This window comes from Mugil cephalus, chromosome 9, assembly GCF_022458985.1.
Source record: "Mugil cephalus isolate CIBA_MC_2020 chromosome 9, CIBA_Mcephalus_1.1, whole genome shotgun sequence".
Taxonomy (NCBI): Eukaryota; Metazoa; Chordata; class Actinopteri; order Mugiliformes; family Mugilidae; genus Mugil; species Mugil cephalus.
The window spans coordinates 25,975,882-26,002,357 of NC_061778.1; the positions used below are offsets into that span (position 1 = coordinate 25,975,882).

Below are 26,476 nucleotides of genomic sequence, written 5' to 3' on the forward strand. Positions count from 1 at the left end.
CACTTCTAAAAATAGCCTCTTTTCTTCACCCCATCTCCTCCTCTGTTCCTCCTCCCATGAGAGCAGCCCGTTGTACTGCAGAGAGGAGAGAGGCTCTGCTGTGTACATGTGCGCACCTTTGCAGTGATAGATTATGTGCGGGTCCTCTGATTTACAGTAACGCCGTAGTAAATCCCCGCGCTGACTACACCAGAGTGCACACTCCATTGAACTAATGAAGAGATCTCTTTCAGGCATCCATTGATCTGCAAGACTTTACTACGCTGTGTGAGGAGGAGCATTCATCATCTGCAGAGAGACGAGACTAATCTGCAGCAGTCAGAGAAAAAATCCCACCGCATCAGTTCTTCCTCCTAGATTCTCCCTCCTCTATCTCCTTCTAATGTCTTCTCCATTTGCCCGTCTCTATAAGCTTGAAAACGCATGTCAAACACGCACACATCTTTCATGATTTGTATTTGTTCATAGTTTAATCCCGTGACTTCCTGTCTAGGAACTCAAGCTCATTTTTTTGACTATGTCTTTCCTCTATTTACAGCTTATTTGTCTATACCATCTAAACAGGCACAGACACACTGTGACATGAGCGCTGTCTGTTCATTCCTGCCGCTAGCAGTCAAACCTTCCAAGGAGTTAACAATTTAAATTTAGCCAGCCTGCTCACTCCTCCACCCTTCTACTTCTGACTGGAGGCACCGTCAGCACCAACACTGACACCTCACACTCTTCTGTCGGTGAGCGTAAGTGAAAAGAAGTTATGAGCGCCTCTGGTGAGAAGTCAAAAGGACACAATGTACTTGCACACATCCATGAAATTCATATCATTAATATTCATGACTTCTTCAGCCCTTCACCTGGATCTGAGACTCATTAAAAGACAGTCACAGAGCACAGACATAGATTGTACAATTTGCAGTGACATTCCTGTTAGTTATCTTCTACCTAACAGAATGGGCATGGGCAGAAACATGTTCTGATTTAAGGATGGCTCCTGGGATTTTTAAAGTCATTTCAAAAAGCAGTTATGTCTATAAGTGAGAATAAAAGCATCTTGGCTACTTTCATTCCTGCTCTCCACTCTGAACTTGATCCATTTGGAAATAGATGAAAAGACATTTCTCAAATACCTTTAATGTTTAATCTCTGAATTTAACTAATAGGCTGTCACATTTCAGAAGACACCAACCATGGATCTATCAGGCAAAATAATCTGTGAAGTGAAGCTGAAAAAGTCAGGTTCCACTGAGATTTGAAGTCAGATCACTGGATTCAGAGTTCAGAGTGCTAACCATTACACCATAACAGATGCAGTAGATATTTTATTTACTTGATTATTTTTTTGCAGTGTTGTTTCAGCAGCAGGACACTTTCTAGTAGTCGGTGTTGGTAGTATGTTTGCATTACATTTGGAGATTTTGAGGCACAAAGAATTAGGTAAAACCCCTATTCAGCCTTTTGTCTTCTTGTCCTCTAGACACCCTTGATCTGTCCAGGGTGTTCTGAAAGAAACAGGCGATGTGGACAAGAGCGTCAAATAGATTACCTCCTGGGAGATCCTGGAGGTTAAGGATAATTGTGGTCAGAATGGACATAAACAGGCCATTTGCAAAGCTGAGAGATTCACTTTTATCTGGACAATTTCAATAGCAGCTGTGAGAAAAAAACTCAAATGAATAGAAACTAAGTGCTTGTATTTATCAGTCAAGCTGATAAATGACTGATGCTACATGGAGATGTAGCAGTAAGGTATCACTGCTAATATGCACCTTACAGTAACACTATAATAACAAAGAATTTCAACAGCAGCTGGTGATGCAAAGAGACAAATTCAGTGAAGCATCAGCCACTCCTGTGTTTGTTTCACCACATTTCATCGACGTCAAGGAGGGATTCAACTTGCTGACAATGTAGCAGGCCATTTTTTCACTTTGTCACTTGTAGAGTGAACAAAGCACCAGAGCCAGCTCTTGGCATAGACCTTAAAGGCTGCCAGGACACCACCGGCCCAATGTTTCTGACTGACCTGACCTTGAACCTGGAAGAGTTAACGGTGGGCACTTCAGGCAGTGGTTTCTATTGACAGACGTCAACCACAAGTCATATATGTCATATTGATATTGTCATCATGAAAAGGCAGTTCACGCCCTCAGGTGCGGCTTTCAGAAAGAAAACACAAGGCGTGTGTCGTGCTAACATTTTTTTTCCGCCTCGTTCACCTACATGCTGTTTGACATTTCATTTGTACTAGCTAGAGGCTAGCTAAGGTGAAGAAAAGCAAGCTGCCCAATAATGCCACTGTAGATACTGTAGCTACCATGCAGTCTGTCTGCTGCAGCTACATGTATGGCTTGAACGGAAGCATTTCAATGGGCTTGCTTTAATAAGCATGAAACATGAGGTTTGACACCAAACCATAATCTCGCCCCGAGACATCATCTCCCTCAACATTGTAGAAACTTAAACTGAAGCCTCTGTCTTGGTTACCTTCACGACTATGTGTTAAAACCATTAACAACATGTGTATTGATTTCCCAAGCACCACATTAGTCCATTTATTTGTTAGTTGGCTCAAGTTAACTGTGGAAGTTGGTTGTTTTGTTTTGTTTTTGTTTTTTGTTTTTTTCTGAGGAATGCTGCTGTCAGAAAAACAAACGGAAATGAAAATATCTCAATCCCTGCAGGGTGCATCTAGCAAATAAAAATGCAGCTCATGCTGTCATGGTTGGTCTTGTGATCACAATGCTGATGCATCTCAGATGACAGATACTAGAGCTGTCATACTACCCACCACTTTATTTATCGCTTGTGTCTGTGCAGAAACACTGAAAGAAAACTTGGTAGGTGATTTATGGGGATGGGAGAGTGGATCCTGGCTTAGTGCTAAGCAGCAGGAGGAAAAAGAAATTGTCCTTTTTGTATGTGTGTCTGTCATCTAGCCATTTGAGCCTTTACCAATGGAAGACGCAAAGGAAAAATACTGAATAGAATGTGACTTGTGTTCCAAACATTCAGATTTTGCCTTGAGGGGAAATTAATGCAGGAGGAACAACAGAGAACAGCAGATCTAATTTTACAAACTTCATATTAACTTTGGTCTTTCCTCTACTCTTGTTCTGTGTCTCTGTTCTGCGGACAGTATGGTGAGGTTTCACACTAAGATGTGCAAAGTGTGTTAATGAACGCAGCCCTTTTGATTTAGGATTACCTTATTATTATAAAGGATCTGCTCAACGGCCTCCCTGTCAAGAACATAATCCCTCCTAGTTTAGATCATTTGTCCAGTGGCTGTGTACTCAAAGAGATACAACTCATGTAGTGAAAGGTGTTTTAATAAGTTTGGAGGGCACTGGAGGCCTAGGTGGAAAATGCACGGCCTGCCACTGATTCCTGTTTCTTTTCTCACTAATTCAGAACATTCACAACAAATAGTGGGCTTTATTTCAGACATTTATCGTGGATCGGCAAGAAAACACAATCTTGCGAACACTACTTGAACCTTAGAAAAAGAAAATATTAGTTTGTGGTAATGTGTGTTTGCACATGTATTGTCAGACTGTTGTTAAGCATTCTGATTGATTACTGAGACAGTGATTAACTGCTTGTTTAACAGCTTCTCCTATAATGAAAAAAATCCATTTTGTATTGATTTGCCATTTTGCATTTCTATAAATAACGAAATCAATGAGAATCACTGCCTTCTGTATTAGTCCAAAACAAACAGCCTCACCATCTCTGCACCAGCGTCATTATAGGATAAGTAGTATACACACACACACACACACCACACACACACACACACACACACACACACACACACACACACACACACACACACACACTTTGAACCTGCCAGCAACCTTTGTACAAACTCGTACAGAAGCCCAAATACTCGTACGTATTTGTTTCAACCACTCCTTTGTTCCCCCAAAATCAGCTAAGGTCTTTCATGACCTTATGGAGAGATGGAGAGAGAAAGGGTCTCATTTCTGTTGAGCATCTTTATATTGATGAGGATTTCACATCCTTCAATGCAAATGAAATTTGGGTTGCACCACTTACACCATTTCCGCTACCTGCAAATTTGGGACTATGTTTGCTCTAAACTTCCCTCTTTCAAAACTCTCTCGAAGGTGTTCTTTGATGCTCTGCAGAAACCCCCCAGTTCCAGAAATCTCATCTTCACTTTTGTGCATCTGTTTGATGGCTGTTGTGTGACTTTTACAGATGAAATAAGGGATGCTTGAGTAAGGGAGTTGGGCATTAAACTATCTGATGCTGCCTGGAACAGATGTCCAGCCACCACCGACTTATGCTCAGTCAACAGCAGCTGATTCAGGTTAAGGTTATTCCTCGCCTTCACTACTCTGAACTCAGGCTGCATAAATTTGTTCCCTATCTCACCACTTTGTGACAGGTGTCAGGTGTCAGAGACACATTGTCCCATGCATTCTGGTTTTGTCCTTTGTTGACTGAGTTCTGGGGCAAAATATGCGACTGGTTCTCCAAGGCCTACTCTAGAACTTTTCAGCCAGAAGTCGAATTCGCCATCTTTGGCTGCTCACAGGCCACGGCTGGCGTGCCTTCAACGGTGTGATAGCCTCTTATTCTGGGAATGACTGTTGCTAAAAGACTCATCCTGATGGACTAGAAGTCCAGCTCTCCCCCCTCCTTTCAGAAATTGCCGACCAGCATGGCTTCGGTCATCCACATGGAAAAACTCCGGTACATATGAAATGGTAAAATGGGAGGATTGTTGATGAGTTGGGCTCTTACTTTTGGAGATGATAGGGGCAAAGGAGCAAAATAGGTGTAAAAATCCATTTTTTGTACCACTTGCTGGCATGTGCCACACGCCAAAGTGTCCTTGAGCAAAACACTGAATCTCCAGTGACTCCCAGTGGCACTGTTGTGTGAATGTGTGTGTGCTTGTGTGATCGAATGGGTAGATGTGTATGTGACTGTAAAGCACTTTGAGTACCAACAGGTAGAAAAGAACTATATAAAAGCAAGACCATTTACTAATACCAATAGACACTAGTCTGAATTACCCAGCTAACAGACGAATGCTAACATGAGAGAACCAGATTGCAGGCGTCTCAATACTAATGTAATATAACAGAATAATCTCCCAGTCAAACTCTGCTTCCCAAAAGTTATATGCTGTCTCCACAACCCAGTTAAGGTAAAAAAATGATAATGATACTTAAGAGTGTTGGATGGTCTATAATTCACTGTTTTATATTAACTATTACTGTACCTTTAAATTCATACATGGATCATTTGTCCATTAATTCAAGCTCCCTCAGACATGGAATAATAAATAATCCTGGCAAATCTTGGCAAATCTCCTTGCAGAGTCTGTGCTGGCAGAGTTCACCAGCAATTCTTTCATTTTATGAGAATAAATACACAAGTGGTGGATTACTGCTTTGTTCTTTTGGCAGGTGTAATTAATAATACAATTAGGTGTTGCCGTGTCAGTGCAGCCTCGTCCAGTTCGAGAGCTTTTGGGTGTTAACCTGAATATCAAAACTAGTTTACCGCCAGTTTTCCATCCAAATGGTGTGTGTTTCTTTTCATTTATTTATGTGCTGATGTCCACTGTGATTTATTTTCCCCCCTGTAATTTAAGATGTGAATACACTGCTGTATGCATGGTGTGGTAAACTCCAGAACCAGTGTGCTCTTGCTGAGGAATTATGTTTCTGCAGCAGTTTTGCGGTCACACATTTCCCCGGAGGGTCTGATGCAGGTCGCTGAGGCTATGAAGACTAATTAGGATGGTTTAAATTAAGCAGTGGCACAGATACTGTGAAACACGCTGCAGACACACAGCGTCTATAAAAATTGGGATCAGACAGCTGAGAACATACAACAACTTATGTTCTTCTTTGTTTCTATTTCAGACTGTGAAACATCAGGAGGTGTTGAGGAGTTCTGAGTTGTCACGTCACGGCAAAGATCATGCAGATTCACTCATTTCTTCCGATTTATTTACAGCATACGTATACTAGAAAGCACACCATTAGTTACAGCATGTAATAATGTTTCTACCTTCAGGACAGTAGCACCTGGGCCCGGCCAGGCTGCTGAAACAACTGGCTCCGTTCTTGCAAGGCTGAGAAAGGCAGTGGTCAACCAGCAACTGGCAGCGCTCCCCTTCATAACCTGACAAACACACAACTTATGATCAGACTGCTGTATCTGGAATTTGTGTTTTTTAGAGCTTGTCTTGCCTCAGGTATAAAATACGGTGTTGTGCAATATCAGTAGTCCATAACATTATGAAGTTTAAATGTTGCTTCTTATATTTAATTTGTCAAAGATAACTAATAATAATCTTAAGAAAGATATATATAGATGAGTCATCCGGTCTCAATAAAATACAGCCATTTGTACAGCTGACAGCCCTGCCTGTTTCCACCTTCTTGTTTTTTTCTCATTAGCCACTCACACCCAGCTTGTTAGCGCTGCTCTCTAATGGGAAGTGACTGGCAATCAGCAATCACCTCCGACATTTGCTTTCCTTACCAGAGGTCCTTGTTTCAAGTTGTACCAAAATACATCTGACAAGATCAAAAGTTCAGTACTGCCCCTGTTCTTATGTCTCATTCAGGCATTTTCTAAAACAATCTGAAAGAGGCTGTCAGTCTTCAGCTCCAATCAAAGACACCACACTGTCAGTCTCCTGTGGGTCCTCCAAGTGAAGCAGTATATTAAAAACAGCCCTGAAATAAAAGCATCTGCTGTCACATGAAGAGGTACACACAGACATGCACACACCTGGTTGGCAGGTGCATGTGAAGTTGCGTCCTTCACTCCCCTGTCTGACATCAGTGCAGGTGCCGTTATTGCGGCAGGGTCTGTGGTGGCAGGCATCAAATTCCTCGCAAAAGATCCCGGTGTAGCTGTCCTCACACTCGCAGAAGAAGGTGCTCTGCAGAAAACAGCCACGCACAAAGTCTACAAATCAATGAGGCTCAAAGATGAAGTGATGAGAGAAAGAAATGAAAGAAAGTGAAAATTGTAAAGAAGAAATGACGTAACTGCAGATTGTAATATAATTCAGTATATTACGCAATGATGCCATTACGAGCAGCGAGCACATTTTGACTTTCTCAACTAGCGAGCAGAACGATAATGAGAGACTGAGCATAACAGCAGACACAATGAAAGGCCTCTGGGACACCTCGGCCTCTACTCTTTGTCACGCTCAGCCAGAGTCACTAATGCTTCATCTCTGTGTTCAGTGATTGGATGCAGGGGCACGGGCCAAACTCGGGTGTTTCTTTCTTCATCCACTGCAGCCTTTCCCCCTTTCTGTCTTCAAAGGGGCTGTTATAATATCATCAGCATTTTTCAAACAAACCTCCAAGCTTTATCAGCTGACAATGATTAAAAGTTTTTATAATCGCTGTCATAATGTTGCAGCACTCCAAAATGGTCTGTGCTATTAACTGAAATCCAGGGAGATTTTCTCTGCAATGCAATTGTGATTAATGATCAGAAGCACCGAGCACAATAATGTAGCTGTGATAATTTAGCACTAAGGAAAATTAGCTTTCTCTTCTTTTGCAGTTGAACTGTCGATATGTTAATGAGGCGTAGAGTGAACGACTGCTGAAACTATGCTTCATAAAATATTGATTTCCATTCAGATGTACCAGCTCACCAGTTATTATTTAACTACTTGAACTTTGAAAGCATTTCCTCATTAAGCTGAGAAATGCTGTAGGTAGTTTCTCCTGTGAACTGTTGCCTTTATCGTTTTAAGCGGTGAAAGAAAAGAGACCTCCTATGTTTTGTGGATTTCATTTCCCTGTAGTCTCACCTCAGACGGCTGTGTGATACATTTGCCTTTCCCCGAGCACTGAGGGTCACTGAAGCTGCTGCCGGGCTCCACACAGCTGCTGGCCTTCACCGTCAGGTTGAGACGCAGGGTGACCTCTGGGGCTGTGGGAGAACCCACACGCAGCACACCTAGCACAGGAGAGTGGAGGGTTTTAGAGACAGTTCAGTTAGTAAATGCAACAGAAGGGTACTTTTAATGTGATGCACAATAATACGTATGTGGTAGATGAGAACGTTTGAAAAGACAAAGGATGACTCCCACTTCCTCTAACGCCACCATCTGACACAAGTGTTTGCAAACCTGTGATGTTCTTATGAGCTGCACGGTTAGCATGCTAAAAAGCTAAACTACAGGAACATTGTGAAAGTGATAGACATTATTTCTGCAGTGAGAAAATCAGATGCAGCCACACTGGTTTTCTAGCCTGCCTGTACACTCTTGTTAACAGTGCTTTTAAAAAGTACATATTGCTGCCAAAATAATAAAGGAATTGATGCAGACAGTGACCAAAATAGAATGTCTCCCTCTCTGGAGCTCAGAACATCTCTTATTATACGTTCAATCAAAGCTGACAGCTACACCGGCACTACATAGTGATTCGAGCCAACCAGCTGCGAGTCGACCGATGACGAGGCAGTGATGATGTTGCCCCTCGGCCAATCAGGGCGCTGCTAACGCTGCGCATGTTCTTCTGTCACCCCTGACCAAATGATCATCAGCCCAATGACATCGAATGTGGGACCTGCACAGTCATTTCTCTTTCAAACTGCGAAAGCACCCAGCCAAAACCTCGTCACTCGTCCTCCTCCCTTCCCAGCACGTACATGCAAGGTCACACGTCTTCAGGCCTACGTGAGACTCACTAAAAAACAGTTGTAAATCTGCTCTAATTTGTGATCGTGACTGATTTGTGCCAATAAAAAACAGCCACTTGTGTCTTCAGCCTTCTGTCACCCTTAACCTTCATCCTTGTCTTTCTTCTGTGTCTTTTTCTCTAATCCCTTTCTGTCTTACCACCTCTCCTTTCCCATCTTTCTCCCTCCTTATCTGACTCTTCTTCTTTCCCCCCTCCATTATCCTCTCTCTATCTCCTCTGATTTAACTCCCCCGTGTCATCGCCCCTCTCTCTCTCGCTCTCTCTGTCTCTTTCTCTCTCTCTCTGTGGCTGCCACAGAGTTAGCAGACATGTCAAGGTCAGCAGACAGGAAGTGTAGCGATATAGCATCAGGTATGTAGAGCACACACATAGCCCTTCAGTCCACCAGTGGCACTCCAATTAGCCCTATCCAGCGGCCTCTGCAACTTACAACTCATCATAGTTTTTGGTCCAAACTAAAACACAGTTGTAATATGAGCACAAACATCTTTTCAATATGCAGATATGATGTTCCGACTCATATGCAAATGGAGTGGTCTTTTCCCCAGTTACACATAAAGAATAAATTCTGTAATTACAGTTTATTTAAATTCAAAAATCCTCCAGTGTTTATTTTGGCTGAGCTGTAAATGAGCAAAATGAAGGAGTTTCAGAATGCTTCCAGTTCAGTCCCTCTATAGTTGTTAGATGAAATCTCAGTAGAGATAATTTTTCATGAGCAACACAGTTGTCATTTGGTTGGTTTCATTTCAACTGCCCCATGATCCCTCTAAATACAGACGGATCAAGACTAAACTCCAAGTCAGGATGTTTATGTCAGAGCTGGGAATGACATCACATTTGAGCCAACAGCAATACAGCAGAATTCAAGTTGGAAAACCAAGATGCTAAAAATGCCCTTTCAATGGGAAGAAGCCTTGAGCAGTAACAAGCTAATACAGTGATCCATCTGCTTAAGTCTGGCCACTTAGAGATTTACCATTTTTAACACAGAGCAACCATCCTGGACTTTGAGGCAGGGGTTAATGAGGTTCTCCTTCCTGACCACTTCAGAAATCCAAGTTGGGGAATTTCGAACTTTGCAGTTGCAATGGAACGTTCTATTCCAATCTCAAAATACAAGATGGGTACTTGGTACATCTACAGTAGTGGCAGCTCTCCTTGACAATGTCAGCACATTGTTATGTGTACCATCTTAGCTTAGTTTGTTAGCCTTTTAACTTGCGTACTGGCAGGTAGATGCTTTATTAGTTCAGGAGACGGGAGACTTACTTAGGAAGTAGTTCTGTCCCAGGGGCAGGAAGTGGTCTGGCACCACCAGTCCATCGGGGGCCTGCAGAAACCACATGGTTGTGCCATTCAAAATGGACGACCGGAGGAAACCTTCTTCACTCACACGCCACAGCACAGGAGCTCCACTTGCATTCACCACTACCCTGGAAAGAGGGGAGATACACAGTAAAGAAGAGGGTCAAGAAAGGAAAGGGAATTAAAAGGAGAACTAGAAAGAGAATTTTTTGTCGTCTGTACTTTTGCTCAAAACACAAGTTTATACCTGTTGCCAAGATCCAATTTGAATTGTTTACGCATCTCTGCAGTGTTATTGCTCCTGTACTTGAGGAAATATACTGAATGCACAAAATGTTAGAAGCCTCTTTTTATTTTTTTGCCCAGTCAAGACTTACTTAATTGTCCAAACATAAAACTGCTTTTAAAAAGAGAAAATCAGCTTGAGAGATCAGATAAATGAAATAATCCTTTGTGTGAAATGCTGTCCTTTTTCCGTCCTAATCCTTGTTCCAGCCCCGACTAAACAAAACTTCATCCTCCTTTCTACACACATGGATGTCAGCAGCAGCTCAGCAGCTATGAAGGTGACTGTCAGGTTTGTACTGCAGGACACTTGTTCTTCCACCCAGGACTAATGATGTTCCTGGACAACCTTCCTGTTTGTTACTCTAACCTGACGTCATGGTCAGGTCTGGCTGTGTAAATAAAGGCAGTGTGGTTGGGGTCCATCATTCATACTAATTGAGCCACCAAACCGACCCCGGGGACACCAAGTCGTCTGGAGACGATATCATCCATACACTACCATTAGAAAGAGCTGCTGCAAGTCCTTGTGAAAGACTACCAAATGAGAGGCAGAGTTATATGTCAAGAGTTGGAGGAGGGAAGCTCAAGAGTTTCAATGGGGCTTCTCATGGTTAAATGCTCCTGAGCTCTCCTCGAACCTCACTCCCACACCTGAATTAATCATTCACGTATTAACCAAACACAAACAAAACCATCTGTGATCATCCTCTCAGCTCTTGCCGCTGTGCATACAATTTAATGAATGCTTGCGACTTACAAGAGCAGTAATTATTATTATTACCTCTGCAGTACTTTTCACACAAAGCGACGCAGCTGAGGAAGGAATCACACACTGCTAGTATCAGACAAGTAGCAGAGAAGGGCTTGATTTGTAACTAGGTGAAGGAATATTTGCTTGAATAAAAAGGAAAAAGTCGTAATCAATGGCTTTTAATTGAAAGCCATCCTTTAAGATATGTGAGCCAAACTGCGTCTGCTAAGCACAGATGAGGTCATGGAGAGGGTCTGTTGTAGCGTCACTGGTGGATCAACATGGGGTCTATCCCAAAGCACTGTGATAAAAAAATAAGGAGCAGAACCTGAAGGTGAAGCTGCAAGCGATTACCAAAATAAAAAGATGGACTGTCTAACTGCAGCTGAAATTACTTTTCCTTTGCTGGGAGGGAAAACATGAGGAGCTCAGACATCTGGGGAACTACTGCTTCTTCAAGTTAAAATGATTCATGTGATACTTGAGGGGCACTTCTGTAAATGGTCCATGATAACATGCTAGAAAAGTGGACGGCTTAGTTTCATTTTGTCGGAATTCATCTCATTTTTTATCTCTATTTGGGTTGATTTCAGCTATTAGGGGCTGGATTCATTATTATTTAAAAGCAATTACTTTAAATGAGCTGATAGTCTCACAGATGATACTCAGCAGCATCAGAGTACACACGGACACCATCTTTAGAGACATGAAAACCTCTCTCTGCCTCTCTAAAACACTCTCTTGTCTCTGTGGAATACAAAGCTTTATTATTTTACAGCACCTCTAAATCGATGTCACTTTTGGATCACTGCTTCATTTCCATGTGGAGTTCCTCTGAGTGTCCTTCACTGCCAGTGCCTGGGAGCACGTTCAGGTGTTGTGTGTAATTATAAAGTATGAAAACAAAGCAGCAGCAGTTGATTAACTCACAGCTCGTGGTATCCCAGTCTGCGATCGTGATCAGGGTCCTACCAACTTTAATGAGGAGAGGCATCAAGGACGTCCACTATTCACCTTGACCGTTTCTTCTGCATAATTCAATGACCCTAATTACTGAGCCATTCTGATGCCGTTTGTGAGCAAACAAGGTCCAAGAAGATGGATTACAACAGCAGTTGTGTAATAAGGCGCCTTAAGTGGCATAGGTGAGGCAAATGGAAGGTTATTTGCTGAAAAGATGTGTGCTGTGCACTGTGGGTGCTTATGGATTAAACAGGATAGTGAGTACATATGAATGGCCCTTGTTGCATTGTTCAGGACCTTGAATATAACCATTTTCTTGATGTTAAGTATTTAGAGTTTTTCTTCATTTTATTTTTTAAATTTTTGTTTTACTTTATTTCCTACATTAACTCAGCAAGTTGTTATTAGCACTGGCGCTCTTACGGCCTATGTAACAACATTTTTTTTGTAAATGCTTTCTATGTCATAATCATGAGCTGTAGACACGGACACACACACACACACACTGTAGAGCATGGTTTAATGCTGGAATTAAACTGAGCTAGGCTTTAGGTTCAGTGCTGGGGGTTGGAGTCCTAACTTAACACCAATCACACTGTGATTTTAGAAACCCACATGTGTCTATCTTCTGTCTATTCATGTAAGTATCTATCTTGATCTTCAGCAGCTCACTGCAGATATAAATTAGTGATTACATCACTTACACAACTTTTGTGTGAGTAGTTTTTGCTCATGATATAGTTTCACAGTTTCACATATTACAGCTTGGATCGTTGGTCTCTTACCTTCTGGATGAGATTTTACTACTGACTGTATTTACACCTGCACATGGTCCAGATGGGCAGAAAACAGCTGTTGGCTTTGACTGCTAGATATCTGTCTGTCTGTCTGTCAGCTTGAAATGACTTCACTGAGCCACCGGTCAAGTCTCCAGACTAATCTATTGTATATTATATTTTCTTTTCCCTTTCAAAGGGCACTCATTGGAATACTTGTAAATTCTAAATGACAACCATTGTTGTTATTGTGGGGCATAAGAAGACTTCTTTTACTTTTGTGAAAATTTTCAAAATTTTTAATATTCCTGTAAAGTATCAAGGTGAATGAATTTACCATATATGGTTCCTCGCCCTTAAACAAATATAGACATGTATGTAGAGCATTAGAACATAAGAGCTGATTCTATTCACATTAGGACATTTCTTCATGATACCTAATAAATCAGTTATGCTCAACGTTCATGCAGAGGTGGACCTCACATTTGACTTGAAAATGATTTGATTTGAGAATGCTTCCTTGATCATTTGTGCTGAAGTTACTAAATATATCTGTGAAGGCTCTCGGTCATCTAGGTCATGGTATATCCAAAAAAAAAAAAAAAACTCTCCAAGTCCAGGTACCTTTCTTAAACATGTTTTGGATTTACCAAATATGGTTTCTCAACCCAGCAAAGTAGGAAGCTGCCCCGAGCCTCTGATTGACATTCACTGTGTGTAAACTGTATGCAGTAATTAGCCCCTAAAACACAATATAAATAAAGGCTCTTTTTAAAGTCCGTACATAGAGAGTAATCCTCACCAAAGTAATCAATTACCACAAACTTACTGAAACGCTACCTCTATCCTATTCTGTGTTGCAGGATCATTACTGCATATTTGTTTAGTTTCTAAATCCCTGAGCAAAATCCAATGAACCTGTCATCTGCAATCTGCTGGGTAAACTGCAAACAGAGTGAGATAAAACCAGCCACAAAAAGGGGCCCAGGGCTGTGTTTTATCCCGAGGCCGTCTTGACAGTTTATGTGGCAGCGCTTTAAGGGGACAGCGTTTAATAGATGGTCTCTTACTTTACAGCCGTCTCTTCGGGCACCTCCAGCGACAGAGTCAGAGTTCCTGATGTCAGCTCACAAAGCTCAGGACTCACACAGTGCAGACCCTCAGTCACCTGGAACACACGTCAACACACAGCATGATATCGATGCATCTTCAAGATAAATCTACAGGAGCATAAATTTAGCCTCAAAGTTATCTCACTCTGTCTGCCTCCCACTGCACTACCAGCATCCTCTGCCCAGGTTTTGGTTGCCATGGCGGCAGGGTGGGAGGTGCCGGCGTTGTGGTGGAGGAGACGGTGGTTGGCTCTGGCGGCTGAGTGGCGGCGGTGGTCGTGGACGCGACGGGGGTGGCCAGTTCAGGGGCAGAGGGGGTGGCGGGGTCCCAGTCTGCAGCGGGCAGCTCCAACAGGATCTGATCGCACCTCTCCCCTTCGTAGCCTTCAGTGCACTCACAGGTGTAGGCCGGCTCCCCCTCCTCCCCTCCGTCGTTGCGGCTGCAGTTTCCATGGAGACAAGGGCTGCTGGCACACGGGTCTGTGAAAAACTGAGATAATGGAGAAAAGAAAAAGGAAAATAAACAACGGAGGAAGAAACAGAACAAAAACATCATTACCTAACTGTCTTGCCGCCTACACTGATGCCCTCTTCACGGACACAGCACCAACTCTTTTCTCACTTTTTTGCAGTGAAAGCCTAAAATGGCAGTGGAGGAGTCGGCTTTGGTTTAGATGGGATCATGAAGTCAGTGCTTAAAACACTGAAGAACAAGAAGAAGTACACTGGCAGTGATCATTCCCCTCTCTCTTGCTACTCAGCTACTTCTTTTATTGCTGTCTGACTCAGCTTCATCGTTTACAACCCCGGCCCCGCTCTTTTCTTTTTATTGCATTTTGACTTTGTGTTCCCGATAAATTGTGGAGGCACTGCATTTATTCACGTCTCGTTCCATTTTCTCTCTCGCGGTATGAATGCGTACATTCCTTTATTTTGTCCACAATAACGTTTCCCTGCAACGTGCACCAGCGAGAAAAATGCACCCTGACAGCCTCCTTCATGCTGGTTTCCCCCATCAATAATTGATCATATTTGGAGAACACATTGTGGTATGGATGCTGAAGGTGAAAGAGGACAAAGCCAAGCTTGGGAAAATTATGCCGCCTGACACAGTGTTGCCTTTTGCTTGGCTTTCAGAGCCCTCTTAGGCTTAAGAACGTCTATAATCCTTCTGCATCTTATTTATTTTTTTATTTTTTGGGGAACACATTCACAGAAATAACCTCGGGTATCTGCAGCTCCAGCTGTCTTATTGAAATATTTTCAGATTCGGTTTTAATAAAGAGAAAAACAAAAAGCTGTCGAGACGATGAACAGAGACATGGTAATGATGCACACACCACATCACCCTGTGCATACAGATGGAGACATGCAAACATACGTATAGCATGAGGGAGAAACAGTGAGGAGCACAACAACAAAGCGTTGTTAACAGTCCGCTCTCTCCATGACTAAGTCACAGCTCATTAGAGCTAATCTCTTTCAGGTTTTTACTCATGATGCCTCTTTCAAACTTTCACTGCTCTGAAGTTCAGCCGCCCCAACAGTCCCAGAGGTCCTTACACAGTCCACTGCTCTTATCTCCACCCAAACAGCGTCAGAGTTTATCGACCTTTAGGGGACAACAGCACTGGCTGGTCTAGGATATAGGAGGCATCTGTGTCCAACTCAAGGAGGACTGTTAGGCCAGCCTCCAAACACCACCCTCTCTGCTACCTGGCTACACCCAGCAGGTTATCCCTATACTAACACCCCCAAAAGAAAAGAAAGGGTTCTTTTCTTTTTTTCATTACCTGAACCAGGGGACAAGTATCCGAAGCTTCCTGAGATGTGCCCCCACCCTGAGTCTCACTCCCTGGATTCCTCTTCCATCATCAGTCTACACGTTCCTCTCCTTTTTCATCCCATCTCCTCAACCCCTTTCTATCCCATCCCATTCACCCCATTCGCCCCTTCTCATCCCATCCCCTTCAACCCTTCCCATCCCTAAATCTATTTGTCTCACAACCTGTCTACCAGTAAACTTGTTTGCAGCTATTAAGGTGTGGCCTCTGTTAGTGAATTTCATATCGCATCAGATTTACCTGAGTGGCCACCCAGAACATACCTCTACTACTACTTCCTTTATGCTTACTTTGATAACAGTAAGATTTTGCATCACTGACCATTTTTAATTAGTCTTATATCAAGCAAAATCAATCCAAGTATTTCTTATTTAGGTGTTTTTTTTTTTTTATTATTAAACTGCAGTTTAGGTCTGAAGGTTCACAATGCCTAGCCATACACATTTTCTCAGTTACTCGCCTGATTAATCCTCTTTTTTTAGGACACTGCATGTTTGTATAAACCTGTGTTCTAACTACATTACTACACAATTCACTTGGCACTTGCTATTATATCATTTGTATCAGTGCTCATGTATTGAAGCCTATCTTCATTACTCTGCGTGTTGTTCTCCCGCACCAAACGGCTCATATGCCTCGGGCTCTGGCAAACCATGTGAATCAATTTCTTCTAAGCAGCTGATAATAACCCACATTAGCCCCTTTATCTATATTCCCACATGCACCGACAGACAGAACAAAGATTCTCCGAGGCTAAATTAATTGCTTCGCAAGGTGCTGTGATCTATTTGCTAATTTGCGATGGCCGCCCTGAGGAGGAAGGATCAATATAGCTGGAAGGAGGGAAGCAGCGACGCTACTTAAGCACTGGTGTCATGAATTTAACCTGGTGGAGGGGTTGGGTGAATCAGTTTCTCGACGTACCACACACAAAGATGCAAACATGGAGACACGTGTATTCTCCAAACCATGGTGTGGCGATACACATTTACACATTTCTGCATTTCTGCACATCGTGCTTTAATTGATGTAAAGAACATAAAACTATAATCAATTTCGATATCATAATGTTTATATGACTGATGATTTCATTTAGCTGTGTGTGCTGCCTAATGACATTAGATCAACACAAATGGCTAACTAATTGCAAAGAAACTGAACAATGCAGTTTCAGGAGGCTGTTTGTCTGACCTCAAGTCAACCTGACATCCTCTGGTAATTAACAAAGGTGTAAAGGTCATAGAGTGTCCTAAATATCAAGGATGCTCAAGACATGAAAGACATTGTTTAGGCTGTGGTGATGCAGCTGACAGGCTTAATTTACCGTGTTGACAAGTTGACAAGGTGTAGCTGCAGCAAGGAGGAAACTGAAAAATGCATGTTTGAGGTAAATCAGGTTTCAACCAGGGCTTAAAAACTGGCCTTAAATTCATGAAGTGTTACATTGGATGTAAAATTTGTGAACGCCCCAAAGTGCAGGATGAGTCATCTAGATTTTTGAATAGTTTTTCCAGGAAATGACCTCTAAAATGCCAAGAAATGCCATTAAATGCAATTAGATGTTGGTACATAGGTACCATCATAGTGCACAGCATATCATATGAAAATATTTACATATTGAGTTTAAGTGGCTGCATTAAAGACGAGCCCATTAGCTCAGATAGAAAGTCAGACAGAAAGAAGTGTTCATAAGCAGTAAACAGAGTATTTCTCCGCACATATTAATAAATGTCAGAAGCTTGCCAACTAGATTTGTTATATCACTGTATGCAGGGGCTGCTGAGTTGCGTTTTAGCTTGCTGACATTAAAAAGTAAGTGGGGGGCAGTGGGCTTCATGTAAAAAATGTATATAGTTAGGGAAGAAAAACTGCAGTATAAAGACTTATCTGAGATTCAGCATGGATACCAGCTAAAAAAAAAAAACAATATGTAATCCCTCATATAAAGCAAGAGAACAATTAACAGCTGGAGTTATGAGGCTGCTCAGTGGACATAGTGTCGTCTATATCTATTGTGTAGTCTTTGAATTATGTAGCATAAAAAGGTGCATTAGCTCAGAAACATAATCTAAGGAAAAAGTGTATGTGACACTACATTGGTCATTAAAACAATCAAGATGTGTTGCCATGGCTACGGTAGCTAGGTAGCGTGAGATCAATTAGCATACACCATACAATGCTCTGTAAGTGTGTTTTCACACCCCCACCCCACCTGTTCCCTGTGCAGGCTCAGTAAAGTTCCACCACATTGCAGAAAGGCAATCCGTCTCATAATCCACTCACTTCCTAAACTCAGCTGCTTATCACTATTTCACTTCTCTCAGTGGGAATGACAGCAAAACCCCACTGTGGATGGAGAACAGCTACAGAAAGCATTTTCTTAATCACTCTCTCATGAAAACACTTGCTCACAAATAACAGGATCAGTACTTCGTGGATACATCTGTTCTCACTGCAGTCTAACCTGAAGGAATTTCAGCATGTGATACTGATGTGACGCGTCGACGCAAGTCTTATATTTCATGTTTTACTAATGAGAGATGTGGTTAAAAATTGATGCGTCTGATCTAGATCCATCTTCGTGGTGTATGCTGCAGAATTAATGGCTGCAGAGAGAAACTGGAGCATCTCTCTGCTTTGTGTAAGTCTCAGAGTGGTGGAACAAATATCTGGAAATATGAAAAGACAATAACCCTGAGACCTACAGGTACACTCACTGTTCCCCACAGAACGACAGGTGAGAAACACCCTGTGTCAACACAGTTTGGAAATTATACCCAGAACAATATGACTGCAACATCCAGGGAACAAATACTCTGTAATTATATAATCAATCACACTGCAATTAGCTAGATGAACCAAATTAAACTTTCATATAGCCAGCAGTAATTTTGATCTCAAAAGTGTAGTGCATAATGAGAAACCACAATTCAGCTAAAGCTAAATATTTAATTCATGGTAGTGACAACATAATGCTTGGAAATCATCCCTCAATAGACTAACTGTCCTCTGAAGTATTCTCCCCTGTGTCTTCTCATGAGGTTTGAGCCTGGGATGTGATCTGATTATACATAGTGTATATGTAATACAAAACAAACAAACAAAAAAAACAAAAAACTAGGAATGAAGTAAATGGACTCAGAAAACCACCAGAGTTGCTGGTGGTGCATAATCAAGTGTTCTAGTGTAGAAATGCACTGTGCACAGCAATTTTAAGTTTGTACCTTGTCTTAGGAAAATATTGCACACCTAGTTTATTAGCAGAGTGACTAAGGGAATAGAGCTGAGAAAAAGAGATGGACCAAATGAGGCATAACAGAACAAATAAACTGAAGTGTAAGGAGCCATCAAAGCGAAAGAGTGGTTCAGAGAGTAGGCGATGAGGACGCCACAGCTTTTCAGACAGAAACCCAGAGTGAATTCACAAGCAAATATTCTGCAACCAAGACGTTTTGTTTTCTTCTACCTAAACCCAAGCCGTGTGAAAATTACAACCAAGGAACACTTCCAAATATGTACATAAGAGGAAGAAACTGCAATTACTATGACGGATACACGACTGTGCCAAACATTTCTATCCTTAGTCGAAAAGCAGCGTTTTTTGTTCACTGGTGGTGGTAGCAAGAAGAAGATCAACATTTCTGCAAACGAGGCCAACCTCTGCTCTTTCTCATAATACAATAAACCAGAAAACCAGCTGAGTAGCTCCTGTGAATGAAACTGAAAAGACGCATGAGTCACCGCTGCTGTGAATATTTTAAGACTGGGCTGGTGTTGATTTCAAACACTGTGAATAACACATTTGCTTACATCTGTAACCTATAACCTAAATGAACAATGGGAACAGATGCATTGATTATGCCACTATAGCTGTTATAGAGTCTGGTTATAGCCTAGTGCCTCTTTACACAATGGTAATGGTAGAAAAAAAATAGCATTGCTACTAATAGTACGAGAGTCTGTGAAAATGTTTGCCAAGTTCTTGACGTCATATATACAGAAACATGGCAACTCTTGTTGGATGCATATTTTTGAACTTCTTCTTACTTTGTACAAAGGGACTTGATGCACTGTATCGTCAAGAATGCAGCACATGCTTATATTCAAGGTAGCCATGTTGACCATCTGATTAAATAGATGCAAATGTATTATTTAAATTAATTAAATCTAAAATAAATTCGATCAGGTAGAACTCAACCAGACACCATAATTTACAATCCATAATTTATTATTTGGTAGAGGTGCTTATAATGACTTTGCAATCTACCATTTCCATCCAGTAGCAGCACATGGCAGCGCAATAAGCATACCACCGGCTACATTTAAAACAGGCATTCTACATTTATTCTTCATTTCATTTGTGTGTTTTTTTCCTCATAAATAAAATATGAGAAGATATGGTTTCTTGTGGGATTAGCCTGTTTGTGTTTGGTGGGGTCACCATCATTCACCTCACAGAAAGAACATGACGTATTTAGTTTTCCGCCAAAAAGCCCAAATTCTCCACACAGTTCAAAGGCTGCAGGTCAAGTGAATTGGATAAAACTTTCCAGTGTCAGCTGTTAGTGTTAAATAAATAAATCACTCTACTGTATATCCGCCTCACACTTTTACTGGCTGCTCCATCTGCCCGGGCGGACAACATGGATCCAGTGAGCGGACAGGTGAGAGTACTTTTCTGAATAACTGTCAGACTGATTTAGAGCATTTCCCAATGAAAAAGCTGCCCACTGCCCAACCTCTGCCAGGTCCCCTCAATAATATCAGCTGACATATATCTAAAGCCGAGGTATTGCAGTGTTTTGAACTTCTGCTTTAGCGTTTCAGTGACATCCTGTCTGTATTCCACGCAGACATTATTGTCGTCATGATTTATTACACCCATCAGTCAGAAAGCCACCCAGCGTGAAACCCCTTCATGACCCAGCCTCATCACTTCTGCTGTCAGCACAAACACAGCATAAAGACTCTTCCCATCTGGAGACTTTTTTCCCCCTCATTTCTATCAAAGTCATGAACAGAGGAGGAGGTGACTGATCGCTTCGGGAAAAAATTATCAATGCTTACAGGTAATTGCTAAAAGCACATTTCTTTATTTCTTCTACCACAGTCACTGAACCAACAAGCTTATCTAAAAACAAAACAACAGCGAAATTGTTTAAGCCTGCGAGTGAAACTAAATAATTAAGTTGCTGTCTAGGGATTACAGCTCATTAAAATAAATTAATGCTTCTGTCTTCTAGAGATCCACTAAAACAGATGAGTGACCCATTTTATATGATTCAGGGTTGGTTTCCAAAACAAAAGTGTGTAAAATAAATCAAGCCTTAGGCACCGCTATGAATCAAATCACCATCTGAGGAGAGAGTGACAGCTGTCACAAGCGGCAAACAAGGCTGTTCAGATAAAAAGGGTTACAGCGACTTCAAGACACAACAAAAGCACACACATTTAAACACAAAACTGATTTTACTTAATATTAATCTAATCTTAATTTAGGTTTCTTTTTGTCAGTATAATTTGCATTATAATAACATTTAAAAAAATAAATAAAAAGGTACGATGGTCATAAATGAGGTACTTTTTACACAATTCAGCCACTGCCGGTGTTTGCCCGGCAGCAGCAGTAGCTCCTGCTAAGATCCAACTCTTCAGCTTTAACACCATGAGCTGTCAGTACAGCTACACAACTACATTGATTGCTATAAATGCTTTACCATTGCCTCTCCTTAGCAGGAAAAGATGTATTATGTATACTTTCATTTGTATGTGTCTCCTTTGTTTCAACACAGCCACGCTTTGTTTTGTGAGACAATTTTGGGTACGAAGCAAAATTGAAATGAAGAGTGTCAGCTGTCAGCGTTGATATCTGTGGCATGATTGATAAGTGCTAAAGCGGGAGGTGGTGGAGATCTCACTGGCACTGAACAATGATGTTAAAGGACTTAAAGAACTCTTAGTTCATTACTTTCTTCATCACCGTGTGATTAGTAACGCTGCTTCATCTGTCGGATGAGTAAACAAGGTAGCTATTGCACCAACATGACAAGACGATAACACATTGGTATTACATTGGTATAACAATATGACTTCCTTCCTAATATTGTGTCTCGCTTGTTGCCTCCATATCAGTTGTGACTCATCCGAGAATGGACATGGGTCTCCTCAGGGTGTCCTGTGGTGTCTAGTAACAGTGTGTCGCTCGAGGGGTCTTTGGTTCCTATTGGTTGAGGGGAGGGGCCTGTGGATCATCCCACAGACACTGGATGAGTTTGGGATCTACTGAATTTGGAGGTCAGGTCAACACCTTGTACCGTTCTTCATGTTTTTTGCATTTTGCAAAGTGTTTTTGTGTGTGTGTCTGTATCAGGCTGCATCCTGCTGGGGATGGTTGCTGCCATCAAGGAGTGTCATTGCCATGGGGTGGGGGTGTCTGGTCTGGTCTAAGTGAGTGCTACATGTCTAAAGCCAGGTTTCCATCTGGTTTCCATACGCGCCCTACCTCCACACCGCCCCACACCTCACCAGTTTTTTTTAACTACCTTTTCCATTGCTTTTGCGGGCTTTAGCCACACCCATGCTTGTTGCTACTAGCAACAGCGGGTTACACAGTAAAGTTGTGTTCCAACAACCAGTGAAAGAAAGAAAACAACCATTGTGCAGTTATGAGCTTTCAAGCAGAACACAATGGACATAATAAAAGATAAAACTTTAGCGGAGGACTGCGCCAATGGTGTAATGGATGCAAGGTAAGCTTCCCTACCGGCGCTCTCTGGTCTGTGGCCGTAGATCGCGTCCATCTCCTCATACCATTTCGGGACCCTTCGGTCAGCACCACTCGTATTGTTGTGCACCTTGGCGGCCCGATAATCGGCCTTTATTCTTTTAAAGTTTCTCTTTCATTTGTTTTACCGTCCTAATAAAGTCAAGTTGGTCCATCTCAGCCAACAGCTTTTTTTTCTGACCAATCAGTAGTAAGCAGCGTTCTACGTCACATTTTCGGACCCAATTCACCGACTTCGGACCGACCACAGAGGAGGTACCCAGTAAAAAGTACCCAGAAAAGTTTCTCTTTGGCCTCGTCCCGCTCACCTTCTAACAATGGAAATAGCGATTTAAAGTGGGCGGTGCGGGGCGGTGTGGAGGTAGGCCATATATGGAAATCCGCCTTAGGTAACATCCACATGAATACATGAATAGTCATGTTTCCCAGAGGAACATTCACACTGCCCCCTGGTGGTTCAAAAAGATCAATGAACAGCTTTAAACCTGTATTCATGCAGATGGAGCTACACTGTTGACTCCACCTGCTCCTCGGGGAAACATCTGACTTCAAAGACGATAAAATCTAACTTTGTCTGTCAGCCATCTGGTGCTGGGCACGTAGCATACATTTCAGAGCCTTACAGAAAATAGATGACAACAGTGAGAGGAAACCTAAACTGTTGTAAAAGATGATGGAAATTGAAGGTGAGAATTTCCTGGGGGTTTACCACCTTTGGTTAGTCACAACAAACATCAGACTGCACAGTGCCTTCTTTACACATTCAACCCAGTGCTTGGCTAGATGTCAGTGACTGTTGGCGTTTTTGATGATCTGCGTGCTTTTGAATAAAGTCCAGTCTCTGTAAAGCTGTGTTTCATGGAAATCTGAATGGGTTCTGCGTGTGTTTGCACTAATGCTTTGGAAGAGAGAAATAAATGGTTCAGTGGTACAGTGTTTGAGTTGTAAATGTTGCATTGCACAATATCAATATCGAGAGCCACTACTCTTGTTTCTGCAGTTACTGTTCCTAAAATATACTGTCAATTCATGTCAGTTTATTTTTATTAATACTAGAGTAGTTGTGTAAATGGCTACCCATCTGTTCATGATCACTGTAGAACATCTATTCAACAACACATTACACATTACAGGCACTGACAGTGGGAAGTTGCTGTACAACAACACTGATTGGAGCAATTAGCCTCCCTCAGAGATTTGGCAGACGCCAACAACACCACTACCAACATTGATCACTGTTGCTGACAAGTCACGTGACAAGAGTAGAATGGTCTCCTCGCACATTGTTTTAAGAACACCATTGAACCAGCACAATACATTTTTCTGACTTCAGGAGCATAGGATAAGAAAGACAGATTGCGTTCCTTCATTCTCTCTTGAGAGCTCTCTGATGAAACAACTAAACGTCTTGTGCTCCACATTAGTGCGTGTAGGGGAAGGATTAAGCCCCTGAAACAGATTTCTTTAAATATTCCAGCTGTCTGAATCAGGCAGAGCTGTGTGACGCATCTTAATGGGCACACTTATTGATGTGGTGTCATCTCTAACTGTGAGGACACAAACATGTTCCCGACTCCTAAAAAGAATCAAATTTGTTCCCAGGATTTGATTGTTCACCATAGGCCCATATTTCCTAAAATCCCACATTATTCTGCAAGCATCTCACTTCATATTCACAAGTTGTTGCGGTAGCACAGGGTGATGCTTTTGCTGTGGCCAGAAAGTGTGTTTTTGTCAGCAGGCTTTAATGTTATCTATTTCTGCACATCAAAGCGTATCCCATCCATCCTTCCTCACTCTCTCTCTTTTCTCTCAAACTTCCCATCACTTCCTGTCCCCGCAGCTTCAAAGACTCTTCTTGTGGCTACACAAGGCCTACGCAAACACAGCCCAGCACCTTGATAAATTTCAAACTCCCTACGCTTGATGCATAACTAGATGTAAATGCAGGAGCTGGGGAAAGAAGGGAGGGGTTCATGGTAATAAGGCAAAACCACCGCTCACACTGGTAAATTTCTATCCAAAGCATAGGTTTTACATCAGCATTTATCTTTATTTCATCACAGTTTGTCTGTGACTCTTCCATTTCTTCATGCCTTTCGCTCAAAAGACAAGCCACAGCAGGAGAACTCTTGCTCCCTAAGCAAATGACATTAAATAATCCTGCCACAACTGCCTGACATCATCCCTCAAAAGACAATTACTGCTCAACTTCGCCAAATGCCAAACCAGACGGAGCGATAGAAGGGGATTGATGCAAGAAAATGAGACCAAGAAGAGTGGGAGGAGGAGAGGAGTAAGGAGAATACTAAGTGAGATGAGAATGATTTAAGAGAGGAGGTGCTGCACGGCTCTATTTATACCTATCCAAGTAGAATCGAGGCTGCAGGGGACTCAGGCGTCTCTTCTTGAGGACCGGGACACAGATGTCTCATTCCTTATTCTACCAGACAGGGGACTAAAATGGATCCGGAGCTTTCTGACTCTTTGTGAAATTATCCAAAGCTGATGTTGCGGCAGACGCACTGACAGATTGAGGATTTTTGTTATTTTCTTTCTTTTTGGTGCGATAGTACATCTCCAATATGCATCTTTTTCACATTACGTTGACAGCATATCGGCTTGACGGATAGGTTCTCTAGCGAGGCCACTTCACAACTCTGCAGTCATTCTGATTAGCTGTGACTTCAATATCGGCTCTGTGGCAGTGTTGAGACTATACAGTATTTATAGCTGTTGCAACAAGAACAGACAATAACACTTGAAGGAAGGCTCTGTCCAATCTTTCTTCTGTGTTCAGAGTAATGGTTCACTGACTTTTAGTATTTCTGCACGCAAAAAATCCTCCATGTTGTAATGGCAGAACACTTAACTCAATCAGGACTAAACAGCTGCATTTGATAGGTGTCCCCTTTTTAGATGTTCATTTAAATCAAAACATGACTAAAATAACCAGATCATAAAAATATGCTTTTGTGCATTTGTGATTTGAAAGCTTCCAGTCAATTCTAGGCATTCAGAAAAGTACACAGTGTTGTGTTAATACAAATCTCTCAAAGAAAACACAGGGTGAAAGGATCATCAAAGAAATCCAGATCAGACAATTCAAATAAATTTTATTTATATAGCGTCAAGCATGGTGGCAAACTCCCCTTTAACAGCTCATATGGAGGGACCCATCTGCTTCAACACAGAGCAGGACGTCAGCAGACAGAGATGTCAGCAGTCATTGTCAGTGGAGGAAACATTTTATGATAACAGTGCACACTGCAGTCCATCCACTCCATCGTCATGAACTTGTTTGTTTACACGAGAAATGATATGAAAAAGGAGACACATGGAGAGAAGTTCAGTTGCTCGCTCACTTCTCTCTCATCACTGCATGAAAGCCTGAATATTGAATTGTCTGTCTTTCTGTCTCAGAAAGCTGGAGAAAAGTTAGAGCATTTGCGGGATGTGCTGGTCAAACAAGTCTGATCTGTGGAGGTCCCACCTCGCAACTTCCAGGACTTAAAGGATGTGCTGCTGACATCTTGGTGCCAGATACTACTGGACACCTTCAAAGGTCTAGTGGAGTCCAGGACTCGATAGGTCAGGTCTGTTTTGGGGGGTAGCACAGACGTTAAATAAAATATCAGTCTAATCTCTTCTACTACCACTAGTATTACCACAGATAGAACACAGAGACAAACAACCATTCACACTCACACCTAAGGTCAATTTAGAGATAAAACCAGAGTAGAGAAAACCCACACAGACATGGAGAGAACATGCAGACTCCACCTAGAGAGGCCTGAGCTGGACTCAAACCTGGACCTTCTCGCTGGCAGGCATCAGCACTAACCACCGAGCCACTGTGCCGCCCAAAAAAGAGACCCATTGTGCGAGCAACTCTCCAACTCTGATAGGCAATCAGTAAAA

General features: G+C 42.0%; 1 protein-coding gene across 1 annotated transcript in view; it reads right to left on the bottom strand.

The window, feature by feature from the left end:
• dner (delta/notch-like EGF repeat containing) overlaps positions 1-26,476 on the bottom strand; it is a 50,756-nt gene that overhangs the window by 8,855 nt on the left and 15,425 nt on the right. The window contains exons 2-7 of the mRNA XM_047595000.1: positions 14,073-14,417; positions 13,886-13,983; positions 10,002-10,165; positions 7,832-7,980; positions 6,784-6,937; positions 6,055-6,168 (exon numbers count right to left, since the gene is read on the bottom strand). Coding sequence (XP_047450956.1) covers positions 6,055-6,168; positions 6,784-6,937; positions 7,832-7,980; positions 10,002-10,165; positions 13,886-13,983; positions 14,073-14,417 — 1,024 coding nt within the window. The remainder of the gene's footprint in view (positions 1-6,054; positions 6,169-6,783; positions 6,938-7,831; positions 7,981-10,001; positions 10,166-13,885; positions 13,984-14,072; positions 14,418-26,476) is intronic.